The sequence below is a fragment of the Eretmochelys imbricata genome, chromosome 2 (assembly GCF_965152235.1).
Source record: "Eretmochelys imbricata isolate rEreImb1 chromosome 2, rEreImb1.hap1, whole genome shotgun sequence".
Classification (NCBI taxonomy): domain Eukaryota; kingdom Metazoa; phylum Chordata; order Testudines; family Cheloniidae; genus Eretmochelys; species Eretmochelys imbricata.
Window position 1 is genome coordinate 24,471,277 of NC_135573.1, and position 26,305 is coordinate 24,497,581.

At 38.7% G+C, this 26,305-nt stretch overlaps 2 protein-coding genes across 2 annotated transcripts in view; one reads left to right on the plus strand and one right to left on the minus strand.

Moving 5' to 3' along the window:
* MRPL13 (mitochondrial ribosomal protein L13) overlaps window positions 1–18,305 on the plus strand; it is a 51,068-nt gene extending 32,763 nt beyond the window's left edge. Inside the window, exon 7 of the mRNA XM_077809854.1 lies at window positions 18,006–18,305. Coding sequence (XP_077665980.1) covers window positions 18,006–18,030 — 25 coding nt within the window. The 3' untranslated portion in view covers window positions 18,031–18,305. The remainder of the gene's footprint in view (window positions 1–18,005) is intronic.
* A 7,558-nt stretch (window positions 18,306–25,863) lies between these two features.
* COL14A1 (collagen type XIV alpha 1 chain) overlaps window positions 25,864–26,305 on the minus strand; it is a 167,747-nt gene continuing 167,305 nt past the window's right edge. The window contains exon 47 of the mRNA XM_077808839.1: window positions 25,864–26,183. Coding sequence (XP_077664965.1) covers window positions 25,864–26,183 — 320 coding nt within the window. The remainder of the gene's footprint in view (window positions 26,184–26,305) is intronic.

Below are 26,305 nucleotides of genomic sequence, written 5' to 3' on the forward strand. Positions count from 1 at the left end.
AACTTAGCAAACTTGTAAAATAACATCTCTGATTTAAACTACCCTATCTAGCTAAGTAAAACAAAACAGAGAAAGACCACTTAAAAGGACTCTCATGGTCTGCAACAGGCACAGTTCAGTTCGTCTTACTGCTCTTACTGGCCAAAAGGAATTGTGTAGAAGTTGGGGCTGCTGCCCTTATATACACTTTGGTGGGAGGCCCTGGGAGATAGGCAGGGTAAATATCCAGCTCCGGTATCCCCTGTTTTTCACCAGCTTCTGAGCTCTTATGCTGAGGCACAGGCGTCAGCCCAAGAGGGAGACAGCATCTGATTTCAGTACTAATTTCAAAGAAAATAAGCATAGAAACTACAAAACTGAAATGATATTTCAGTTGTTCCTTAATGATTGATCAAGTTCTTGAGACTTGAGGATGACAGTAACCCCACATATTAAAAATGGGCCATGGGACATGACAGACAATTGTGGACTAGTTAGCTCAACATACTGCAGAGGAAGTGTTAGAAAGACACTCATGTAAGGCTGAGTTCTGTATATTTAAAAAGAATGTTTTCATGCACGCTACAAAATACAAAGGAAAAAGCAACCTTGTAGTAGTGGTAGTAGTATTTTATTTATTTAATTATTTATTAAATAAGCATTTCCCTGCAGTGTTTGCAGTCCAAACTTAATAGAATTGTTCAGGCACATGAGAACTTGAAAGTGACCCGATGAAGTGAGCTGTAGCTCACGAAAGCTTATGCGCAAATAAATTTGTTATTCTCTAAGCTGCCACAAGTACTCCTGTTATTTTTGCGAATACAGACTAACACGGCTGCTACTCTGAAACTAGACTAGCCAGTTTCAGTTAAGTTTCCACTGTTCTAGCTGACACTTATGGAAAAAGTAAACAAAGATCAGCCATAGTGGAAAGAAAATTAGATTTCAGATATTCTTTCATTTTTAATCATCCTAAATTGCAATAACATAGACACGGGGGACTGATTTTAGCCTTTGCCCTGGCTGTTGTATGTCACTCTGTTTTGGAGTTGCAAGGGGCAGGGAGAACTCCCTTAGGGCAGGAGCAGCCCAGAGCTGACTTGACTGACCTGATGCTGGCCTCTCCCCTCCGTTCACTGTTACAGGCCCTGACGTTAGAGGGGGGAAGGAGCTGTGCCTGTAGCACCGATTGCTGTGTGGATTCTGGGCTGCTGCAAAGCCCGTAGGCAGCACAGGAGCCATAAATCAGAGTGACCCCTTGGCCCATCCAGCAGATCAGAATCCAGAGGGCACAGAGATCGGGTAAACCCACCTCTGCGCCTGCTACCCTCGCTTGGACCTTCTGCACTATAGTGTTTTACAAACGTGATTTTTACCTTGACACCCATTTTTAACTTGATCCCGTTAAAAAAACACTGTGGTTTGCTTTAGTGCGGGAGCACGTCTTAATTAAAGGTTTCAGAGTCACCACCTTGGTTAACTGGCATGTGGAGGGATTTGAAGATACACTGGTTTAATAGGCAAAGGAAATGCAATTGTGGTTCTATAATCGGATGTTGATAAGGTTTTACATTAAAAATTACTGGCTAAGAAAAGAGATCATGGTACAAGAGGGAAGATATTGTCTCATTGGACAGAGAACTGGCTGAAAACCAGATAACAGTGAATGACTGTAATTGGTAAATTCCATAGTTGGAAAGAAGTCATTAATGGGGAACATCAAACGTTATTTTTTAGATTTCTTGTGTATAGTGTTATATGAGAATTTGATAGTGAAGGTAAAGAATGTTAAATGCTGATGGTACTCTCACTGGAAATATAACTAATAGTGCATCTAGATTTGTAATGGTTTATTGTAGGTCTTTTCCATCGTTGCCAGTAAATGAAAACTGAAGCACAATAGACAAATATAAAATGATGTCTGAGGTAACTGTAAATGGAAAAGGCATGTTTAAACAGATCCAGCGGTGCAATATACAAACCCCCAAAAAAGGATTTTGGATTTTACATACCTGAGAGATAGCCTTTCTCCCCATGCTTTATAAGCTGTCTCCTGCTTGATACAAATAGAGGGAAGTGTCATCAGGGAATTCTCTATGAAGGCACTTTTCCTTAGGAGTGCTTTCCCACTCCCCCAGTTTGAACCCGTAGACCTCCAAGGCATGCTTCAGAGCCCATCTATTTGAGCAGGTGTTGGCGGAGAGGGCTGAGGCAAGTAGGATAGGAATTCTGTTTGGGGGGTAGAGGTGGAAGTGTGGGTTGGGAGTTTTAATTCATATTGCCTCTACTGACTGTTAATGACTATGAGATGTGTTGGGAGGGCAGGGAGAGAAAGAGAAGGGTTCCTGCTTTGACTGAATTTGATTTATAGCTTTCCTTTATTGTGTGTTTAGATTTATTTCCAGGGTGCTCAAAGTTCTAGGCTGGTTGGATATTAAATAGAAAGAAAACAAAGTACTGATGCCATCACCTTGTACAGAGTTGCTGTTAAAAAAAGACACAAATAGCTTACTCTTATTACAGTACTTTTTATCAGTAGATCTCAAAGTGCTTTACGTAGGAGCTGAGTATCATTATCCCCATTTTACAGAGGAGGAAACTGAGGCACAGAGTGATAAAGTGACCTGTCCAAGGTCACCCTGCAGGCCAGTGGCAGCACCAGGACTAGACCCAGGTCTCCTGAGTCCCACTAGGAAACACTGCCTCCCTAGACCTGCATTTTATTCCTTGCCTTATTGACCTTGGGCAAATTATTTTACCTCTGTGCCTCAGTTTCCCTTCTGCAAAATGGGGATAATGATACTTGAGCCTTGCAGAAGACAAATGCTGATGATAACGATGAGGGGATGACAGAGGCCACAGTCCTCAATGCCAAGTAGAATTTCAGTTATGGAAAATTATCAATTATTATTATTTGTATCATGAAGAACATTAAAGGACCTATCGAGGCCATATCATAGGAAAAAGGCACTGTTATGTGAAGAATTTACATATTTGTAGATTATATGTTTAAAGAATGACAGAGCTCTAACCACTAAATGCACCTTTCAAAATTAAAACTCTATGTACTTTTCAGTTCCCAAATACTTTCACCCTCAGGGCATATTTCCAACCCTAGCCTCCATTTCCCGGTTTAAGATAGCAACTGCTGTGGATGCTTTGAAGACAATAGTTGACAAGCAGCGCTGAGGCTGGGGTGAGCCTCAGTTGAGAGGACCTATATCTGCCTTTTTTACTAAGAAGCCAGGGGAAAGAGGTGACCTGTAGACTTTGACAGCTGCTGAATGTGGCTTGGAGTGAACGTACCATTAAGGCTGGGGAAGCACAAGGCTGGGGAGAAATTGTTGCGTGGCAGCTGCACCCACAGGTTCAGCAGCGTGTGTCTCCATATGTATGGTTCTTGGTTGTCTGTTAAGAGCCAACCCCTTCACCTTTCCTTCCTCGAATAACATGGCTCTCTGCTTTCAGAGTTGTATGATTCTGGTGTGGTAGTGTCCGGAATGTGCTGAGAACTATGCCACAGGGGTGGGTGGGTGGGTGGATGAAGTGTGGGATATTGCTGTAGCTGGCTCCCAGTAGCGCTCTGTTGAAACCTATTCATGATTTTAGAACAGCCCCAGCAACCCCTTCCAGGAAGCAGGATGTAAATGCTGGGGCCAGAAATCAGGGAAGTTACTCTAAAAATAAACATCAAAAAGTTGTTTGATTTTCTTCAGTCAAATTTCAGAAAGTTTACAATACATAGAGTTTTAAAGTTTCAGAAGGATTTTGGAGATTTTTCTCAAACAGCCAGAGAGGGATTATCTGGCAGATGGAGATTCTTAATGGAAACTCTTCATGAACCTAAACCCCTGGCTGGAAAATAGGCACTCACTGTGTTAGTAGGCAGCAAACTAAAGGCATTTTCCCAGGATTGAGACTCTTGTTGTGTTTCTGGAATTTACCCAGACCAAACTGGAACACATATACAGGTCCATCTTTTTATATTTGGTTGCATTTGTTAAAATTAGTAAATTATTTAAATAAACTGTCTATTCAAAATACATGTTCCTGAACTTTGGAAGTTTTGTGGAATAAAAAAACAAGACCTTCCTATAAATCCACATCTAGCAGCTTAGCTCACATGTGCATGTCTATCTGATTTACACTTAATTTTCATTTCCTGAGTTCTGAAGAGGTACCCAAAACTAAACAGTAGTCTTAGTAAAGTCTGTGTTCAGTAATTCCAAGGAAACAATATTAAAGGCACACCTTGTGTTGTGTTAGGTATGAAAATGGTAGTTTAAATATCTCCCAGGATGTGTTGCATTATAAGGGGTACAACCCGCAATTAATAAACCATGTAAAAATGCCTTTTATTCTAAAATGTAGGTGTAAGGGATGTTTATTAAATGGAAAATTATAGGTCTTATTATTCTAGCTGTCAGAAGAGACTCAGAAACAAAGTTGTAAAGATACCTCTAGAGATTAATGGGCTTTAAAAATACTTTTGTGAGCATGTATTAATAAGGTACTGTACTGTGTTTATTTGGCGGATTTTTAAAATGCCTATCAATTATCTCTGCTAAAAGTTGTTTCCCCGTGTGCGGCTATTACTTAGACTGAAGGTCTTTGGATCAGGGATCTTCTTTGTTCTGTGTTTGTGCAGTGCCTACCGCAGTGGGGTGCTCCCATAATACAAAGAAATAATGCCATCACCTTGGGCTGTGAGCTCTTCAGATCTCACTAAGCAGGATCAGTATTTAAAACGCTGGTGCTGTGGGAACTAGTGTTAATTCAGTGGCACTCTTTCCCTTTGTGTCTGTCCTCTTTCCTCAGAACAGATACAAGACAGCCAGTGCGTGAAAAAGCTACTCCACACTTCCCTTGCCAGTGTGGCTCAGGCCTGTTCTAGAGGTGGAAGGGAAGTTCAGTTTCTGAGACAACTCAGTTCTAGGGCTGCTGAAGTTTTCAACAAGAGTTCCAGTGGCTTTTGATATTAAGGAAGTAAAATATATATATTTTTTGTATGTAGAAAGTATCTTAACAAAACATTCTGAAAGATGAAAATAATCTAATCTTGTGCGACAGAGTCTAAGATGGAATTCTTCCCCCCTTTCCTCCCCGTGGATAGAGCATTGCACAGTTAGCTACATACTTTTGAGAAGGGGTTTCCTTTGCAGCATTAGGCTTTGACCATGACAATGGCAGGGTGCCAGACAAGATGGACCAGTGGTTTAATCTGTATTTTTTTAAAGAGGGATTAAAAGGTTAACAAATCTATATTTTAAACCTTTCTGCTGGTTAAAATTAATTCCATGTTCTTTGTTGTACATAAAATTCACCTTCCTGTAAGTACTTAGCCTAATGCCATTTTATTTTTACCAGATTAAAACTGCAGCTATGCAGATCAATTTTCTTATCCTCCTCAGACTAAGATATGCATGGCACACGTGCTAGAAAATGAGAGGCCCATTAATATGAAGTAGACAAGCAGGGTAAAAATGGAAATATTTTACGCAATATTTTGAAACAGGAATATTGTTGAGATACAGCAGAGTGAATTAAAAAAGGTATGTCAGCCATAAATCTGAATGTAATTTCTGTGTGATGATTTTGCTGCTCTATTTGTCCTTATCATAATAAAACTAGAGAACTTGTTTGCTCTTTATAATTTGTAAATATCCACTCCTACTGTATTTTTAAATGTGTAATTATTAACAGTGTCTTGTGGAAAACACTTCACAGCTTGTCCCTTCTTGTCTTCCTTCTGCTTACTTAAACATACTCCTCTGAGTTCAGGAGTTGGACTGAGCCAGTGCAGAATGCTCTCCATTCCAGCACTTCTCTGATGGCTCCATTAGCTTTTGCCGAATTTATATCATTTTTGAAAAAGTTTCTGTGGTTCTAAAGGAAACCTTTCCATATGTGTCCAGTACTGTCTTGCTGAGGCCTTGTCTACATGCCCCTATCCAACATAGCTATGCTGGCAAAATCCTCAGTTATACTGGCAAAAGGTCCTTTTGCCTGTATAGCTTATTTAATTTGTCAACAAAAGCACTCTTTTGCTAATATAAACTGTGTCTCCACTACAAGGGTTTGCTGGTATGGCTGTTGTGGTATAGCTATACCAGCAAATCCTTTCCAGTGTAGACAGAGCCTAAGAGTGGTTTCTTTGAGTTTAAGCTGTTGTGTTTTTTGGAGGGGGTGGAGGGAAAGGGAGGGTGTTTACCAGATTATGTTAAATTGAAATGAGCCTCTTAAACAGAAATAAGTTTCTACACCCAAACTCACACTGGTTTAACCAAATTAATTTGAAAATGCACCTTTAGTTAAACTGCTGCAAGTTTGTATATAGACGAGGTCTGCATTCAGGCAGCTTGAAGCATTAGCTGTGATAAACATGAAAGGGTCTCGTTTATCTCAATTCTCATCTACACTGGAAAAGGCTTTCTGGTATAACTATACTGGCAAACCCTCCTAGTGTAGACCACTTTATACCAGCAAAAGCACTTTCTTCTCTACAGTAGGGTTTTTGCTTTTATAAAAATGTTGTCCTAAATTTACACCCCATGTGACAGTACAATACCAGCAAATTTCCTAGTGTAGACCAGACGTTGGTTATCAGTAACTTGGAAGCCTAATGTTGATTTAAATATCCATATTAACTATTCCACTGAGTATTTTAGCAGAGACATCCAGCTACTCTAGAATTATGGACAAATCTTGAGTAGAATTACATTCACTTGTCTCCCTATTACTCCAAACTCAGTTTATATCTGTGTGTAACCACATAATTTGTTATTATGGAAAATGTTAACAATGTCCTAATCCTTGGTCTTTTATTTAGTATTGTGGTTAGGCAAATAGCTAAAATGTGTTCTGAGAAGTCCCCTTTAGCTACTGTGCAATTACGTAATAGCTATTGACTTTGGCACAGATTGCAAAGTATCTGAAAAATAGATGTAGTTCTTTTGTTTTTAAAGGTTGTGTTTTCATTAACATTTGATTCAGCGTGAAAGTCCACCTTTAAACAGATGAACTGTTAGTAACTAATGTATTTAGCAATGAAGTATTTGCAACCACAGCTAATTAATAAATGACACTCAAGGAAAATTTATGCCTGGAAAGAGTGCAAACTTAATTCTGTATATCTTGAATATAATTATATGCAAAAACAGGTGAATCAGAACATTTCAGTACTACAAAGGGTAAAACAAACCATTTCAATATAGTAGTTTATTAAGTATACATGGAAGATAAGTGATGAATTTTATTGTGCGCAGTACGCTGTCATCAGTTAGTAATAATGCCTCATTCCTGGGATTATGATTTTCTCACAAATGCAGAACACCACCACTCTAATTCAGGTATATAGTGTTTGTATTGGTTAACAGAATTGAAGCAAAGAGTGACAGACAGCTAGATAAGAAGTGGCCTGATTTTCTCATCAGAACTTGTAACTAATTGAGTTGCATTTATCTGTTGTCTTCAGTTAGGAAGCTTTTTTATAAACTTGCTTAACAGAAATACAGACTTGTTTGTGAGCCAGTAGATAAAGATGATCTATTTAAAATGCATCTTGCTGTCAATTAAACTACACTTGGGGTTCTTTGTCTGGAAGCCTGAAAAGAACATGTAAGCTTTGAAAAGCTTTGCTCTTCAATAACTTACACCTCTCGTCATCTGAAATCTACACAGAAGAATCATACAGAGAATAATTAGCTTTCAGCATGACTTACTCGGCTCTCAAAGTGAACTCTCCATGTGTGTGCAGGAAGGAGGTACAGAAGATAAAAAGGAGCCAATAAGGGCCAATGGAAGAAAACTCTGCCCCAGCAACAGCTAGTCATGAAACCCAATGTCACAAGTTACAAAATTTAAGCCATTTTGACACCTGTAACTTATCAGACTACCATCTTTATTTTTAGTAAATGACCGTACAAATGGGAATTTTGACAGAGATGAATTATTGGGGATTATAAGTAACAGGGAGCGTTCCACAGACAGTGCAGTCCACTGAATTCTTTTCCTTCCCTGAAAACCTTGGGGCAAACCAGCACAAGTTAATTCTGGCCAAGTCATCTTTAACTTGTGTTGGTTCCCCTTCCATTCTGTCAAACCCCTTGTCCCACAAATAGTTCAAGGGCCAGTAATCAGGAAAGGACTCTGTTGGGACTGTTGCCAAGGGGCTGGAGCTGTTTCCATCTGTGTAGATGGCCTTTGTCTCCAGAAGCGCCAATGAAATTCCCAAGCTTTGAATGCCAGGCCACCCAGCCATGTCCACAGAGGAGCAAACATCTTCCTTGCCCCTGACAATATAATTAATTAGAATATATAAATAATTAGCAGGAAACTCTCTGTAGTACAATCTTCAGCTTAGTTAATAGTCTCCTGTGTGGGTTTTTCCCTATAATAATAATAAATATCAGCACTCAAGAGGCTGACGTGACTAGGGATGTAAATATCGTTTAAAAAGTTAACCAGTTAAACTATTAAAATTATATCGTTTAACCAGTTAACTGATTAAATGGAGAGGGGATGGGGCTGCTCCAGTCTGCCGGTGGGACCCAGGGCCACTGGTCCGGATGTTCGGTCGGCCGGCCAGAGGTGCTGAGGCTGAGGGTGCTCCTGCTGACCCAGGGCTGGGGCTGCTCTGGCGGCCAGGGGCTGTGGGTTAACAGCTGTGTGGTAAGACTAATGCTTACCGTATAACCGTTTACTATTTTACATCCCTAGACGTGACTTACATAAGCAAGCTATCCATAGAATCTTATACGGTCCATTAGGATGAATCTCACTCCTGCAGCACTTCATACTGCTGTGAAGATATAGAGGGAAAAAGCTAGGAATTCTGATCAGTAATTTCTTAAATTTCAGTACTCCAATAGTATACTTTATCTGTTTAAATTTTACAGTGTTGAATTACTAAGTGCCAGGGGACATCTGTATCTTGCATATTGGAAGCTTGCAGACAGGTTGTGATTATTCTGCAAAAATGTTTATAGAATGGTTGTAATTATTCTGCAAAAAACCCATAGAATAGATCACATACAAGTATTACCAGCTGCCTTTCACACGGAATGGTTATTAATTTGTACAGGGTTTTTATGTGTATGGAAACTTTTGTTTCCTCACTCACTCATACTAGCAAACAAAATCTAAACCAAATTCTAACCTATAAATGCCCTTTTCAACTTTGCCATTACATTAATCTTTGTGCAAGGTTATTGGTGTACAGCTCTAATATTTTAGCTTTAAGGCATTGACCCATTTGAAAACTCATACTTGTCATTGGTAAGATTGCAATAAATATCTGGACTTCCCATCTGTATCTTGGTCACTGTCCTCAACTGATGAGGAAGGATGATTGCCTGCAGGTGCTAAAAGAAATGCACTTTGAAAACTTCAAAGCTTTCAAACCAGGTGTGCACTACTGACTCAGGAGCAGGCATTGACAGGTAACTTCTTTAGGAGCATTGATAATCTTCATATTTCCCCTTTTAGTGGAGACAGTTTTAAAAATCATTGTTTAGAAGACCTGAATATAATGACAAGTGAGGATGGGATAATACTTCAGGAATATGTGTGTCATTGTTCAGGGGAAATCAGGAGATCACTCAGTTAAGTTTGGCTTCATATCAGCTATTTGAAATACATCAGAATATGTACTAAGTGTCAAAACTAACATTGTAATTTTGAAAAGAGATTGTTTTATGAAAAGATGATTCTTCATTACTTTTTTTTTTTTTTAGCTGGGTTGGAGAGAGAATTGCCTCTTATCAGGAGCAGCATTTTATTAGCCCCATGTAGTGCAAAAACTTGGCAGACATGTAACTCCCTCTTTGAGGAGAGGGGAAGGGAAATTAGTATTGCAAATCATGTTGTGAAATTAATCCTGATGCATATAAGTTTTAAAAAAAAGTGATTAATGGTGCCCTTAAATACATAGTTTTGAAAATGTATTCTTTGACAGATTGATATATGAGAAATTCATCTTGTCAAAAAGAATAATGGCCATTTAGTATAGAAGTAATAAGCGATGCTAATACACTGTTTTACAGCATTTTTAATCCAAGTATGTTAATCCAAATATTAATTTATTGTCTGAAGACTACTGTGAGGTAAGCAGTGTTATTTTACAACTGTTTTATTTTGGCTCAGGTATAAAAAATGTGTGTTCTCCCTCAGCAAGTGCCCTAAACCAGCAATAAGATGCTGGACTTCTTATGGGATGTAGATTGCTGAAATCTTGCTGGTTCTATTGTGGCATAGGTAGATTAAAACTCAAATCCGGCCTTCGCAAACAATAGCATCTCTTCTTGTTTCATTTCTGAGACTGCCAGAAACCTGCTTTTGTTTCACAAAATATTGCTAAGCAGAAAGACCATCTTAGTTGGAATGCACTGACAAGAATGTAATAAAGATGGAACTGTATGGCAAGTCTGTTGAGACTTGATTGAAATAACCATAGGAGGCCGGAAAAAAGTATTTGAAAAAATATTTTGCATCATATTGAAGAAAACAACTAGGTTTTACTGATTTTTCTCATAGTAGCTAAAAGTGATAGTTACGTTTAATCCACAATTCATCATAGTGTCTATGTGAATTTGTCTTACACTGCATTCAATTTTTGTTTGATAAGCAATTACATGTGGAAATACTTCTATAAATGTTGCATCACCAGAGACAAAATGTGAGGTTGAAAAAAGCAAAATCAGTTTGTTTGTTTTTTTATTTGTTTTTAAGGAAGTAGTATATGAAACATTTGTATGCCTACAGTAGCCCACTCAGACTGCTGACTCTTAGATAATAATTTATTTATTTATCTACCTGAGCAACTCCATTCTCAACAGAGAGAAAGAGAGAAGAACAAGTTTCATGTCTCAGCAAGGAAGACCTCAGTGATTCCTCTGGTCTTCTTAACCACTAAGGGTGTCATCCGATGGAGTGAGCTGTAGCTCACGAAAATTTACGCTCAAATAAATTTGTTACTCTCTAAGGTGCTACAAGTCCTCCTTTTCTTTTTGCGGATACAGATTAACACGGCTGCTACTCTGAAATCTACCTACATGGTGTCAGCAGAATCCTTTTGATAAAATTACAGGTCATTATTCTGAAAGCTGTCTTCATAATTAGTTTTGTTTGCTTTTTAACTCCCTTCAGTCCACCACCACTTTATACGAGGGAGGGATGTTCACAGATGCTGTCTCTTTAAGGATATTTACAAAGAGGGGTTTGTCATCTTTCTTACACAATGCATAATTAGCCTGTGGATTGGATTCCCACAAAATATCATTGAGGCTGAGTTTAGGATTTAAACAGTATAGATTACGTGAATATCCATATGTACATGAGCATGGAATAAGAAAGACAGAAAAAATTTTAAGGGATATAAACCCTTCTTTCAGGGCATAAGCCAACCTGGCATTGAAGTGTTAAGCCAGAATGATTATCCACGGGCAAGTTATTCCTTATTTGCCCATTTCAGGTTTCCTGCACCTCCCTCTAAGGCATTGTTAACTAGCCACTGCCAAAGATGTTATAGTGGACTTGGAGGACCACTTACCTGATTTGGTATGGCAGTTCCTGCACTTTCCAGCAGTAACGCACGACAAGGCATTTTGGATAAAAACCACTCATTCTCTGTCTTTTACACTCTTTGGACCACCGCATAAAAGAGAGAGCTCCTGCGCCACTGTTGTATTAATTCAGGTGGAATATATCAGCTACCAGTGTTAACATAACCCAGTCACTGTCCAGTGTTAAACAAGGCCTGGGCTCTGGCATACAGAGATCTCAGCCTACTTAGTACCACGACACACACACTATTAAAGGTCCTTATAATATTTTATTAAAGGTACAGAAAATGAAGGAAAAACAGGTAAAGCATTTGAAATGTAAAGTATTAAATAAGGCGTTTGTTTTAACATCCTTTGTCCCCTTTCTGTGGGGAGAGTTTTTAGAAGGACTAATCCCCTTGTGTGACAGTCTCTTTAAGTGTATCAAGGATAGTAGTAATTGTCCTTTTTGAGGAAAAGAGAAGAAGTTAGTTGGATGGGCTGGAGCTGTTGTTGTTGCTATTGTTGTTAAAGTCCGATCCTGCTTCCTAAGAAGAGAAAACAAGAAAAACACACACAAAATGGGAGAGAAAAGAATAGCAAAGATAGAGAATGCAGCTTCTGCCTCTGGTGTCCACTTTTCCTTGCAGCCTCACTGCTGGAAAAACACAGGCTCAGCACATAGTCTTATCAGCCACTCCTAGACCTGGCAAACTCATACCAGCTTCAAGTTGTTTAGGGTATTGTTTTCAGTTGCCTCTTCCTGGTCACAGGGTTACAGCAGTGTTGCAAAATATACAGTCTTTACCGGTTAACCAGACCCTTAAAAAAAAGGAGAGGGATAGGAAAGATAAGAAATAAGGTGGAAAAGGAACTGGACACATGGAGAGATGAGGAGGGAAGAGAGAGACCAAGTCTCACATCCCAGATGGTGGTTGGGATTCAGCCAGAGTCAGTGGAAGTGAGGGTGTCATCTGGGTCCCTCCCTCTCTCTCCTGAGGCGGTCAGGACATCTCAGGATCAGGATTACGAAGGCCTGGGGTCCCAGGAGACAGCAGGGGTAGTAGCCATGACGGTGAAACTCGCTCCAGTAGCCAATTTCTCCCCACCTCCATTATCTTTTTCTTTAGGGAACCCAAAAGAGAGTGATGGGTGGAATAGCCCATCCTCTCATTTTTTTGTCCCCTTATTAGGGCTAATATCAAATATAGCAATGTTGGTTTATTGATATTTGGTCTTACACTGTTCTTGTTTACCAGCCATGATCTTAACACTGTTCTTGAATTATACCAATAGGCCTCTTTGTTTGGACTACTTCAGCCTTTGTCTCCCTTTGCTACCTTTTCCCATCAGCATTTGTTGTTATAGGTTATTGTGACATCTTACACTCAATTCTGACAGTTGAACTCGCAATTATGGTAACTGTGTAAGCCCAGTTATCACAGCACCACCACCCCATAATTTCCCAACCCCCTCATGGATTTTCAAACGATCTCATTCTGCTGACCACATGAAGGGGCTCCGTGGAATGCTGGTAGTTCAGGCCCTGGCACAAGAAACTTTGTACGGGACAATCAGCACACTAAAGTAGTTTGACGTTATTAGCCTCACAGCATACCCAAGTATGTAATGCTGACTGTAAAAGACTCCGTATGATCATGTTTAGCATTCCACTCACACTATCTAGATGGGTATTAAACAGGCAAACTGAAAAAGGATCCCTAGCCTTCTAACCTTGACATCTTCTTGAGGAAATGATGAAATATGTTAGGGATTTTCCTTTTAAGTTTTTCTTTTCTCTTCCTTGTTTTCAAACTACCAATTCTTTTCATTCTTTTACTCTTTCATGGGTTCTATTTTCTGCTTTATTCTGGAAACAAGTATAGTCAAAGCTTTATCTTGATATTTACAAATTTACAAATACTAAACTCAGCATATGGTATAAAACACTGGAGGCCAATGATTAAGTTTGATGCTTTATTATACATTTACAAGTTGTAACACAGTATTATGTTGGCTTAACACCCTTTTTGCAAATAATTACATAAACTCTGAATTAAGGACAAGTCTCTGAATTAAGAACAAGTTCTGCAAATAAATGTACTTAAGAGTCTGTAAATCTTAACTTTCATGTCTGTGTCTCGGAGTTTGTGTGTCTAACCTAGGCATTTACAAAACTCTTTATGCACTGATGCAGGTTAAGGACTAAACAGAGGTCTTGTCTACGCTAGCCTTTTTTCCTTAGCTTCCCACTACTACCGTTGCTGATGGCAGTGGTGAGAGTGCTCGTGTAGACAAGTTGCTGTCAACTCCTAGTAGTTCTTGCCATCTAGACCTCCTTTAAGCAAGGTTAAAAGAAATATTTTTTGAAACCTCAGTGGCTTCTCTACATTAGCACTCTTACTGTTGCTGTAGCTTCATTGATGGATGTACCAATGGTACTTTTTAAGGAAAGAAAAGACTAGTGTAGCTGCAGCTGGATCAGCCATGCTACACCTGTGATTCTGAAGCCATTTAGAGGCACAATTGGCTTAACTCGTTACAAGTAACATTATTGGATTTATGTCCTCAGAGAAGCTTTTCTGCCATCACAACTGTGTCATCGCCACCCACACGCCTGGTACTTAACTGGGTTTATTTTGAATGCATTCTGCGCAGCTATTCCATACTTCCTCACACAGGATTCTGGATAGATGAGGTTGCTCTACAGCTCACAATTTTAAGTTAGTCAGACAATGTGCTGAAAACAATAGATCCTGCAAAAGAAAATTCTGGAAGCTTTAAATTGGCCAGCGTTTTCTGTGTAATGTATCAAGGAAAGTCTTACTGGATTGCTTTCACAGGGTGGGGGATAGAGTCTTCAGAATTCAGGCACATAGACTGGCACCTGTATCGCATAGGAAAGTTCTCTGTGACATGTCTAACCTCACAGAGTTTTGGAAAGAGGGGAGGATTAGATTTGCCAGTTTCACTGGGACAGTATAAGGATGCCTCTGTCTCCACAGCAAAATAAGCGTATGCCTAACTTGTTAGAGAAACTGAACTGTGCGCCAGTCTAGGCAGCAAGCAAGGATGGCAAAAGATTAAAATTTACCAAGTATTAACTGTATGCTCTCTGGACAAAAACAGTGTTTTAGTCAGCTGTGCCCATCTCTTCCCAGTTAGGGGGCATGAAAAAATGCTGCTATATCAACAGGGCATAAGAGATTTAAAATCTGTATCCAAATTTTGCAGCTCATGACCATCTCTCAACATCTTTTTTGCATAATTCCAAAGTACTTCCTAGTAAGGGAGAAACAGTAGCTTCATAGAAATTATCATTCGAAGAGGCTACTTATTTAAATTAGTGGAATTTTTTTCCTAGAATTTTACTGATTTATGTTTTCAAAGCTTTTTTATATGCAGTGTAACATTCCTGGGGGGTGTACATATTGCTGGCAGACATCAGCTGCATGGATTTACATTACATATTATTGGCAAAACCAAAATTACTTCCCTTCATTTGTGCATTTTTTTTGATTGCGGAGAGGTTGTATCCCTCTCCCAGGAGTCTGCAGTTAACAACATGCAGCAGATAAATTCTTCACAGGAATAGTCAGTGTTTTAAAATGCGTACAGTCTTTTTCCTCAGCCAGCGCATGAAGTTTTGAACCGGTTCTTTCTAGGAGACCTCATTTCCTTTTTGAAGTAGTTAAATGATAGGTACTTTCTAAGGTTTCACTAAAACAGTTTGTTCAAATGCATATTTGCAGTGTTTTGTTATGAGAGTGAGAGTGATAAAGTATTTCCCTGCCTAGTGGAACACCCCCCCCCCCAAATGTATGGGGTTTATCAGCAAGGAGCTTTCCTTTGATGTTCACCAATAGCTTCTAATTCTTTCTGAGTTAGACAAGTTTTTTTTAAGCTTCAGTTCTTTCTGTGACAAAACATTGTTATCATCCTTACCAAAGGTACTACTTTTCAAGGCTTAGCTTTACCAGTGCCAAGTACAGTCTGTAAAGCAGAGACTATTGCTTTCAAAAAGTAAATTACCAATAACTGTTAAAGCCTAGTATGACTTCAGAAAAGGCTTTAAGAACTTTTATGTTTGCTCATGGTAGACTTTCAGCAGAGACAAATCAGCTTTTGAGCTTCATTAACCTCATACAATTGGAAACTGAGGCTTCAATTCCTTTTGACTTTGAAACAACAAAATTTAAGTCCAAATTGCAGTCTGCATGCAGAAAAACAAAACCAGAACAATCCTGAATGTGTTTTCAGATCAGTGAAAAGTTCTGTGGGACCCTAAGATCTGTAACCAGTTTAACATAATAAGCTTGACCTGCACAGACTGCCAGCTGACTGGACTGAAATGTTAAGCTGCCATTCAGAGAGAAACAAATTTCAGTGCTCAGGGTAGAGGAAGCGTTATTGTATGTGTGTATTGAATGATTTGGTACACACACAAAGACTATGAAATACTCAAAAGAGGAAACTTGTACTATGCCATGCAATCAATAGTATCTCTGGCATGGGATTTTCAAAATCCCTGAGTGTTGGCCAACTCTGCTGTTACTGAAGTCAGGTAAAACTGCCATTGAGTTCAGTGGGAGCAAAGTTAGGCCAATATTGAGCACTTTTGAAAATCCCACTTTTAATTCACATCAGACACTACAACATTTTGAACTACATGAGCATGCATGGAAAGTGATCTTAGAGTAACACAGTTTGGAGCATTTCCAAAGCTTTGGGGAGATATCATCTTGCAAAGCTCTGCGAAACATGGCTTTGTTTCATTTACCAGCTACTGAATGCTGGACTTATTTCAATTCCACATTATAATTGAATAAACATTGTCCAATTGTTTAAATATTTCCTTGTAAGTCCATACATGTTGTTTACAGTTTTTGCATGTGGAATGAAGACAGAGTTCAGAAATTAATACAAACAGTGCACTACTAAAGTGGGATAATTGACTGAATGGTAAAAAGTCATGTAGTACATAATATAAAAGGTCAGTTGTCCCTTTTTTCGTAAAAGTATGTCTTGTAACTGTAAATTATGCATAGCAATACATGTGATAAGTAGCTAAGATCTGACTCTAGATCACCACTTCAGTTGCTTTCATATAAAGTAGTATTTCACATATGCCCTTTATACAGCTTTACAATCCATGGCAAAATGCTGAATCCTGGACATGTGGCTTTGACACCTAACAAGAAATAGTGAGATTTTTGCCTGGTTTCTGTGGAACCATCTAGGTAGATGCTTTGTGTGGTCCCTGTTGTGAATTTCTGCAGTTAGCCTGAGTACACAATACTTCTTCACTGACTTCCTGGTATTTGAATTCCATATCTGAAAATGTAGTCAGGTTTACTTTTGTGAATTGCACATGACAATGAAATATTCCAAACATCGTCTTTACTAATGAGATTCACATGAAGTCTACTGAAATAACCTTCTGTACACAATTTTGGCTTCTACGCTGAGGTCTCCACTTTTTAAAATCTTTCTGTATCTAGTTAGAATTGGAAAAGAGCTATATAGTTACTGTATCCATTTGCAGTTTGTAGGTGAAAGCAACTGTTGCTTTGTGTTGCTTTTTCTAATAGGTTATATTAAGGCAGATTGTGTTTTAAAGCAGTTTGATGATGCTGTCCACAGTGTCCACTCTCTTCATCTCAAGTTACCATATCATCAGTTTACCAATAGACATCTTCAAAAATGGCTGGGGAGCCTGTACTGTTCCCCAGGTTCTACTGGGGGTGTCAGGGCCACATCTCATGCCACTACTGAGAAGTCTTCAAAAGGCTGGGATCTGGCCTGATCCTGTGCCCAGCAGGAGTCAGAAAAAAGTCTGCTCCTACTGCCAGTGGATGTTAACTGGCTGAGAGTGGCAGGTTCTAGTAACCCCTTTGTTTGGTAGTGAACCCCAGGACACTATGAATAGTCCAGTCTAGTTTCATTGTCCAAGCAGACTGAAATGCAAAACATAAACATCAGAAAAGATGCAAAGTAAAGTAGATTTTTAAATTCTTCAGCTTTAATGGTTTTTGATAACTCAAAAGTATAGCCTAAGCTCTCAACTTCAAACTTGTCTTGTTTTGTAGAGCTTATTCAGATTTTAAAAACAAACCTAAGTTTGGAGAAAAATGAATAGCAGTATTTAGCTATTTAAAGAATGCACTCATTTAAAGATGCACTGTTACATTTGTGAAGGTAGGGAGCAGTTAACCTAGACCCGGTATCAAACAACTTGCAAACAAAGCTTGAGGCTTGTAAATTCTCAAAGCTCTGGTTTGATCATTTATTGCTAGATTTATGTGTTCATTTTTCTTTTTACCAAAAAGAAAAACAAAAAAAAACCCCACCAACCATAAGGTTGAAATTTCAGGCACCAAAAGTAAGGAAATTACAATACATATGGTGGTTACAGAAATTTTAAGTCAAACAAGTATTTTCTATGCCTGCTTTTGTTGATGAAATATGATGATTTTTTTTTTCTAGACCTAAAGATTATCGAAAAATGTGAAAAAGAACTGAAAGAGGAAAGGATGAGTTCCAGCATCACATTAACTTGGAAACCCACATGCATCTTAATCATCCATTCTATGTAGAGGACAAATTTTTTTCAGGTACAAGGCAAATTTGTTTGGGGAAGATCCGTCATCTTTAGTGTAATGGAAACACCAAGTTAAACACTGATATAGTATTTCTGACGTTACCTGTTCCAGAATGTATTGCATGAATCTGGCCTTTGATGTTGAATGTTAATAAAAGGATTTTTTTTTATTTCTCTATAGAGAACTCCAGTTATCTTTCTGTGTATTTACATCTAATGGAAACATGTTGTTTACTGACACTTAAGCTATCTCAGACTAAATGCTGCAGAACTTTGTGTCTCCTTTTCTCAAGGAATAATAGTGAATAATTATGGACATTTCACTCCCATGAACTGTACAGTAACTGTAAATTAACTATTTTACTGACCTGCCAGAGCAGATGGTTTATTTTCACACATTTTATGATGTAATAGAATACAAAGTCCAGTTTTAAGAAAAATCAAGAAAAGTATTTTAGAACCTCTTTAATGCTTGCATAGCCTTTTTTGGAGCTTCAGGAAACTGTGACTTGTGGTATATAAGGAAGCCATTTGTCACTTCTACATGTTTGTTTATAACTAAATATTTTTAAACTGAGTGCACATAAAACTGTATTGTGACATAATCTTTTATGCCCAGTTCTTCAGAAAACCTTTTCCAGATTCTGAAGACATGCTGAATGGAAGTCAGGAGAGATTTTGCTGAATGTGGCCCTAAGTGAATCTGCAGTTTCCATCATATTGTATTAATATTAGCATCAGTTTAACCTAAAAGTTAATCAATATTGTAAGCCATTCTCTTAGTTTTAATGACAGGTTTCAGAGTAACAGCCGTGTTAGTCTGTATTCGCAAAAAGAAAAGGAGTCCTTGTGGCACCTTAGAGACTAACCAATTTATTTGAGCATGAGCTTTCGTGAGCTACAGCTCACTTCATCAGATGCATACCGTGGAAACTGCAGCAGACTTTATATATACACTTATATAGAGACTTTATATATAGACTTTATATATTCTCTGTGTATATATAAAGTCTGCTGCAGTTTCCACGGTATGCATCTGATGAAGTGAGCTGTAGCTCACGAAAGCTCATGCTCAAATAAATTGGTTAGTCTCTAAGGTGCCACAAGGACTCCTTTTCTTAGTTTTAAGACATTTTTGTAACATTCAGACGGAATGGGTACTACTCTTGCTTGTACTAGCCTAAAAGTTCCCAAACTGTAATTCATAGACCACTGTTAGTCCGCTGTGCACTTTCGAGTAGTCCGCAAAGAGCTGGATGGTGACATGGTTGCTGGATGCTGACTCTTCTTTATTTCTACCTGCTAAATTGCATTAAATGACAACTAAATATTTCCTAATACTACTTTTCCAGTACTACCACTGTTCATTCTAGCAGGAGGTTATATTATTACAAATGGGAGGGTGTGATGGGTTCCACAAGTAATTCATGGCGCAGCTTTGGGTTAATAAACTATTATGGGCTCAATCAATCCTGCCCCGCTACATCTGTGAGAGATGTCCCACTCAGAGGGAAAGGCTTTAAAAAGGGAGAGTACCGGATAGTTGGAAGCAGACCACAGAGGAGAGCCTGCTTCCAGTCCTCAGCTCCTGAAGGGCTGGCTGAAGGCAAGATTTTCTTGGGCAACCAGTGGGTTCCCTCCCTGAAGGAAGGGCAGGCCTGACGCTGAATCATTACTGTGGGACTATGTTTTTAGACTAGCTTCTACGCTTCGTTAGGACCACAGCTTACCAGAGACCCTCTGAAGAAAGAGCCCTATCACACCTTTGGAACAGTCGTGTTTTCATTTCTTCAAGTTTGTTGACAACCCTGGAAGAGGGTGGACTATTGGAGACCCATCCAGGGGACTGATCCTCCTGCAACCAGACCCATGTAGCAGAATGCCTGGGCACTGCAAACCAGAGGCGGGGTGAGTGCAATGGCCCCATCTTGGCCCCTAGGTGCCCTGGGACACTAACACTGTGACAGAGGGGTGGTGTCCACATGACCATCTCTGTCTTAAAATAAACGTTGCTACTTTGAAAAATTTGAGGAAAAACTGCACCTAGTCACAATTTTCGTGCAAAATCGTTTGTCCGTAGCTCAGCACGTAGCCACAGAAATGTACATCTTGAGCTGTGCCTGATCTTAAAATATTTTCCCCTGGGTAACTGAGGAAGGGCAAGCCTGGATGGCAACTCAACCGTGGGCTGACTGCAGTTGACAAAGAGCCTATTGAAACAAGAAAAATCCTGCATAGGACACCAACTGTGAAAACCAAATAGATTGCACAGAGCTCTTTCCTTTCAAACCAAAATCTGTCCTTCAACCCGGTCTTAGGAAAATTAGGTTGTTTTACTTAAACTACAGAAACGTAGCATCTTTCTTACTGATCCCAAACAATGAAACTGAAGATGAGCAAAATAACTGTTCAGTGATGCAAATTAAGCAAAACTTTTAAGGGCCTGTTACAGCGAATCTTTTCATTCAAAAGTGTACTTTATTCCTACAAACTACCCCTTTGAAGTCGATGGGGCTACATGTGTACACAATGCTCCTAAGTGAAGGTGGTGATGGAATTAAGGCCTTATTCTAGTATTGCCATTGGGGTTGAGGATATAGACTGCTTGTATGCCAATTTTCATTCTTTTAGTCTCTCAAGGAAATTTTGGCTCCATTTTCTAAAGCCAGAGCATAAGAGAAAGTACATTTTGTTTTGCTTACAATGTATTTTTCATATCAGCCATTTCTTTGGCATTCAAATGGACTTATTTTAGGAAACATTCTTAGCCAGTGATCTCACAACCTAATTTCAGTCATTAACGTAGGAGTATTTTTTTTTAAAACAAAAAAAAAAATCCGACTTCTTGAAATAAGCCCTCTTTTTTGTGTGTGAGGATACAGTATATATTTTATAGGTAGGCACTGGATGGTTTCAGCCATTCATCCTGTGTTAAATACTTCACAATCAGCAACTTTAATTTATTAGACCATCTGGCAAAGTCTGGAACTCTCAGGATAAAAGTGACTGGATTTTGGAGGAAATGTTGAGCCTGAGCATCTGTCTTTTACTTTTTTTGGCAAGTGCACAAATTCCAAATAAAATAGTTTTTATGACTTGTTAGATGGGCACTCCCATGTACTTATCATCAGAGGACACTCTATGGACACACTAGGTTCACATATATTAACTTGTGTGCCTGGAGTACTTTGATTATGGTAAGCCATAATTTTAATATTTGCTTGACTAAACTGTAAATATACGCTCAAGTTGTGAACTACAATACGTAAATTAATTCATAATATGAAACATTACCAATACTCTCATTGTATTGCCTCAAAGTTATCCTCTAACTTGTGTATTAGAAGGATTTATGTGTGGGAGGGACAGAAGGGAGAGTTGTTCCATGGTGGCTGATGGCAGTATTTGAAGAATATGGAGCAAGAATATAACTAGCACAGTGATTATATACTGCAGCTGTTAATACCATACATGGAGCAAAGAGTCCTGATGAGTCTCCTCATTATGAGGGAGGCTTGAGTCTATATTACTATTCTAAGAGAATTAATGTTATAGTGGGGTTATTAATAGGGGGGCTTCACTCTGGAGACAGGATTAGTTTACCTTGCAGTGAAATTGAAATACATTCTATATAATGTGTGTGTAATGGTTGAGTTTATCAAACTGATTTAAGGGGTTTAGACACATCTATTAACTTTAATGGGCAATGTGTCTAAACCCCCTAGACTGCTGTCACAATCACAGTCTATGTACATAATATATTTGTACATAATATACACAACTAAGCATTTTTGACATCCTGAATCTTTAATTCGTAACGCTCTAGTTAACCTGTTAGGAAAAACATTTCAGTTTTATTTTAGGATCATTCCAAGTAGACCTTAGCCAATGATAGAATATTATCTACTGCCACTCACTCAAAAGAGCTTACTGATTCAGTGTGGGACGTAATTTTGAGTACATTTAGTTAATGGGCCATTCTCAAACTGATGTAGCTCCCTTAACTTCCGAGGGTGCTATGCTGATTTACATCATCTGCAGAGCTAAGAATGGTGGGCTTGTTATAAGCAAAGTATATGCTGTAAAGCATCGGTAACATCATACTGTATGCGGCTTTAGACCCACTTTTCTAAGTAATAAACCTTTCAGCAACAACAAAATACAACACACATCATTGAACTCTAGTGAATGGTAGAGAGAGACCAACGTCATAGTTTCTGTATATCTGGTTTTGGAGCTTAGATACCAACGTGATAGGCACCTATGACACGTAAATAATTCCCTCTGAATTTTTCAATGTATGTTCTTTGAAGAGGTGGGGAAAGCTCTTTAGAAAGGCAAGTTTGTAGGCTGGGATTTACTCTGTGTACTGACATGTACATTTGAGCTGGCTAGTTACATGAGTGGCAGTGCAGATCAGAAAAAATCCCTTTCATGAAAGGAAACCAGTTGAGTGGATTTGAGCTTATTCAGCATTGAATCCAAAGTCTAAAGCTGATGGATAGCACTCTGCCCTGTATCTGACTGACTATACATTTTACTGCTCAACTACTCTTTGTGTAGACAACAGTATATTAATTTCCTACCCTTGCAGTTACAGTAGCATTAATTTCTTTCTAACTCAAACATTAGAGACTGTGGCTTTAAGTAGATCTATTGCATTCACTAAATCCTGCCCAAATCTCATACAAATAGAGAGATCCTCCTGCAAAATATTTCTACAGAATTCTCATTAGTTTATTTTTGCTGCTGTTTCCTCTGGTGATGCTACTAGCAAACTTACTTCAGTTCAGTACACTTAATGAGATTCTCTGGATTTCATAATGAAGTTAAAAATGTTTAAGTACTACTTAGAAAATGTTCAAGTGTTAGCATTAAGAATGTTTGTATTTTCCATGTTGTTACAATGAAAGATGCAGCTGGCCATCTTCAAAATGTTAAAACAAGTACAAATGTGCGAAAATACTTTTGTAGCCTACCAACTACATACAAACATTTTCGGACACATTTTTAGAGCACTCAGGGTCAGTATGCATTCTAAATTGGTTAGTCTCTAAGGTGCCACTAGTACTCCCATTCTAAAGTTGTTTGTTAGGACCTAATCCCTATAGGGATTTTGCCTGATTAAGGACTGCAGAATTGGAATCACTATTGCCCAGCATTTAAAAAAATTGGTATAACTGTCCTTTGACATCTTAATGTTATGCTGGTACCTATTTGCGTAGTTGGGAAAGTTAGTATTCAATACCTCCTCCTGTTAATTTGTCTGGAAGAAAAAAAAATTATTGGGGCTAGTCTGTTTGAGGCAGACTTGAGTGTTTTCTGGCAAGGAATTACTATGTATGAATGTGCATACATCCTGCCATGAAATGTAGTTAGTCAATTATTCTATGCTATTCCACCATTCTTCCGTAAAATGCAGGAAGTCCCAGTGAGAAATTTACTGTGCACCCTCTTCAATCCCCCACTTCATAGCTTACCCGGAGCTAATTGCAGGAGAATGGTAAGAATTAGAGGGCAAAGAAATAACAATGCAGAAATTAAAGTTCAGAATATAAACATACGTGGTTATCTTACTGGAAAGAGCACTGGGAGATGAACAGGGATGTCCTTACTCCTGTGCATAAATGCTCTGGTAAATTGGGGCCTAATTTTGGGCCAGAGGTTTTTGAGACTGTACAGCAAAAAATATACAACTTTTTGTTGTGGACTAAATGCCGATGAGTCACCTCCCTTTATATTGATGAGCTAAGAGGACGCAACATGGGGCACAAGCAGAGACTGACGGTCCTTAGCTGGATGAGAATGAACACACGCTGGCCTTTTTCAGGGGAACAGTAACCGTGGTGTCAGCTCCTTCATCTTTGCCGTGCAATCTCTTAGCCCAACACACAGGCATTTAAGCAGCATAAGCACAGACAAAACATATTCCAAAGCGATCAGTCGTGGATAAGAATTAAAAATTGGATTAATTATTAAATTAGAATGTTTTTACAGTGCCTAGCACAATGGCGCCCGGGGCTATGATTAAGCACTACTGCAATACAAATCTTGTTTCTGAGAGGTTTGTAAGTAGCCTTGGACATTAGTCCCTATGTGTATTCCACTGTGGGTACCCACAGAGGTGGAGAATTTTTGAAAGCAGTGTCCATTGGTCCACAAATGAGTTCTTCCTAACCTCATGCCTCAAAAAAGTAGATAAAGGCCAGGACGGACCAACTGCCTCACCTCCTGAGTATTGCTTGTCAGTCACCCACAGTGGAATACACATAGGGACCAGCACTCAAAGAGGAGAAGATTAACTGGAGGTTCTTTGAGATGTGTGGTCCCTCTCTGCATTCCACTCCCTGCTCTCCATCCTATCTGCTTTGGCTCATCTTCTGCTTCGTGGTAGAGAAAGGAGTGGAGAGTGGTCAGTCTTCCCCACCCTTGCTCTCCTTGTGCCCCCAACCGAGGAGATAAAGGGCACCAGCAGACACAGCTTTCAGAATTCCCAACTCTGGGCACATGGAGCACATGACTACCCACAGGTAAGGACCACACATCTTGAAGAACCTCCAATTACTATAAGGTACGCAACTTCCTCTTTTTTAAATCCTACAAGAGGTTTTATCATTAAGATTAACATAACTGTTGCTTACTCTGGTCAGAACTCTGATTTGAGTTATATTTGCCTTTTTACGTTTATGTGCATTATTATAGATTAAAGTATAGTAGTATGTGAATTGATTTGTGTCTTGAGTGGTTGCACTGTGCCATGATTAGCTGTCCAAGTTGTTTTGCAGTTACAGATTCCAGGCCTTTGCTACTAATTTGGTACCCATATGCAATATCCAGTGTCCACGTGCTGTATATTTCACATTCTGTTGTCTTATTCATATTTCATCTTACACTAGTAGTTTTCAAGTAATAAATACAAATTTAATTTCAACTGTGTGCATTTTGTAGAGCAAAACAAACAAGTGTCCCATCCTACTTCTTTTGTCATTATGATACTATACTGAAGGCAAAAATAATAGGTCCTTAAGTGTTGTATTGAGAAAGTGTCTATATTCTGCCTTTACACGCTGCCATCTGAAGTTTAGTCCAAATATTTGGAGCTAAAATCAACAAAATGGAATGTTTACTTATAAAAGTGTGCAACTTTTATTTGCATACAAAACAATTGAAATAGGTTCACAATAAATTATCAGCATGTTCCCATAGAACTTTGTGTATTTTGAATAGATACTGTGAAAAAAATTCCATTAACATAAGACTTCTTTGTGAAGGGATGTAACAGCCAGGTATAAGGAAACCTAGTGAATATGCAGTGTCTTCAGTGGTGAATTAAGTAAGGTTACTCTGTTAAGAAAACAATTTATCAAAATATTAATGGAACAAATCATATGGAGAAACATGGACAGCAAAATACTACTGAATTAACTTTTCTGAATTGTCTTAATTAAACCAGCTATTGTGATGCCTTTTTTTTTTAGATACAGTTTGAATAATGTGTCAAACAGTACACAAGAGTCTCAAAGGTCTGTAAATGACCTTTTAATCTTCTAGCACCAACCCACTAAAATACTAATAGTTTCTGGCATGCAACATAATTACCATTATTTGTTCTTTTGTGGTGGCTGTGTACAATTTTTTTCCCTTTAACATATGAGCCTGTAACCATTTTCCATTATGATAATTTAGGCAACTGGACACAAGCCTAAATATATATGCACATAAATTTTCCCTTTTAACAGTTCCTTAAGTATTTTTTTTAATTGCCCTCTTACGTATTGGAGTGTTCACACTTCTTTTTGATATTTGCCTTCTGAAACGACTAATTCCAGGAGATCTCACTTCAATGGCTTCCATCTCTTCCTGAACAGGAGTAAACTCTGGTTGAGCAAGATGAGGTTCTGGATAGGAGGACTGGGGATATTGGGCTGGTTGGGGGTAGGACCCAGGAACTATATACTGCTGTTGCTCACCATCATAAAGTTCCTCTGGGTCATAGATTTGGTAGGAGTTATGTGGCAATTGCACTACAGGGATGTCTTGATCAGTTGAATCACCGTATCCACCTTGACCCACCACCAGCGAGAGTATTTATATGGTTAGCACAAAAGGAGGGGAGCAGAAAATTAAAGTAATAATTAGGAAATTGGAATATTACATCTCTTTAAATACAATACATTTAATTCAC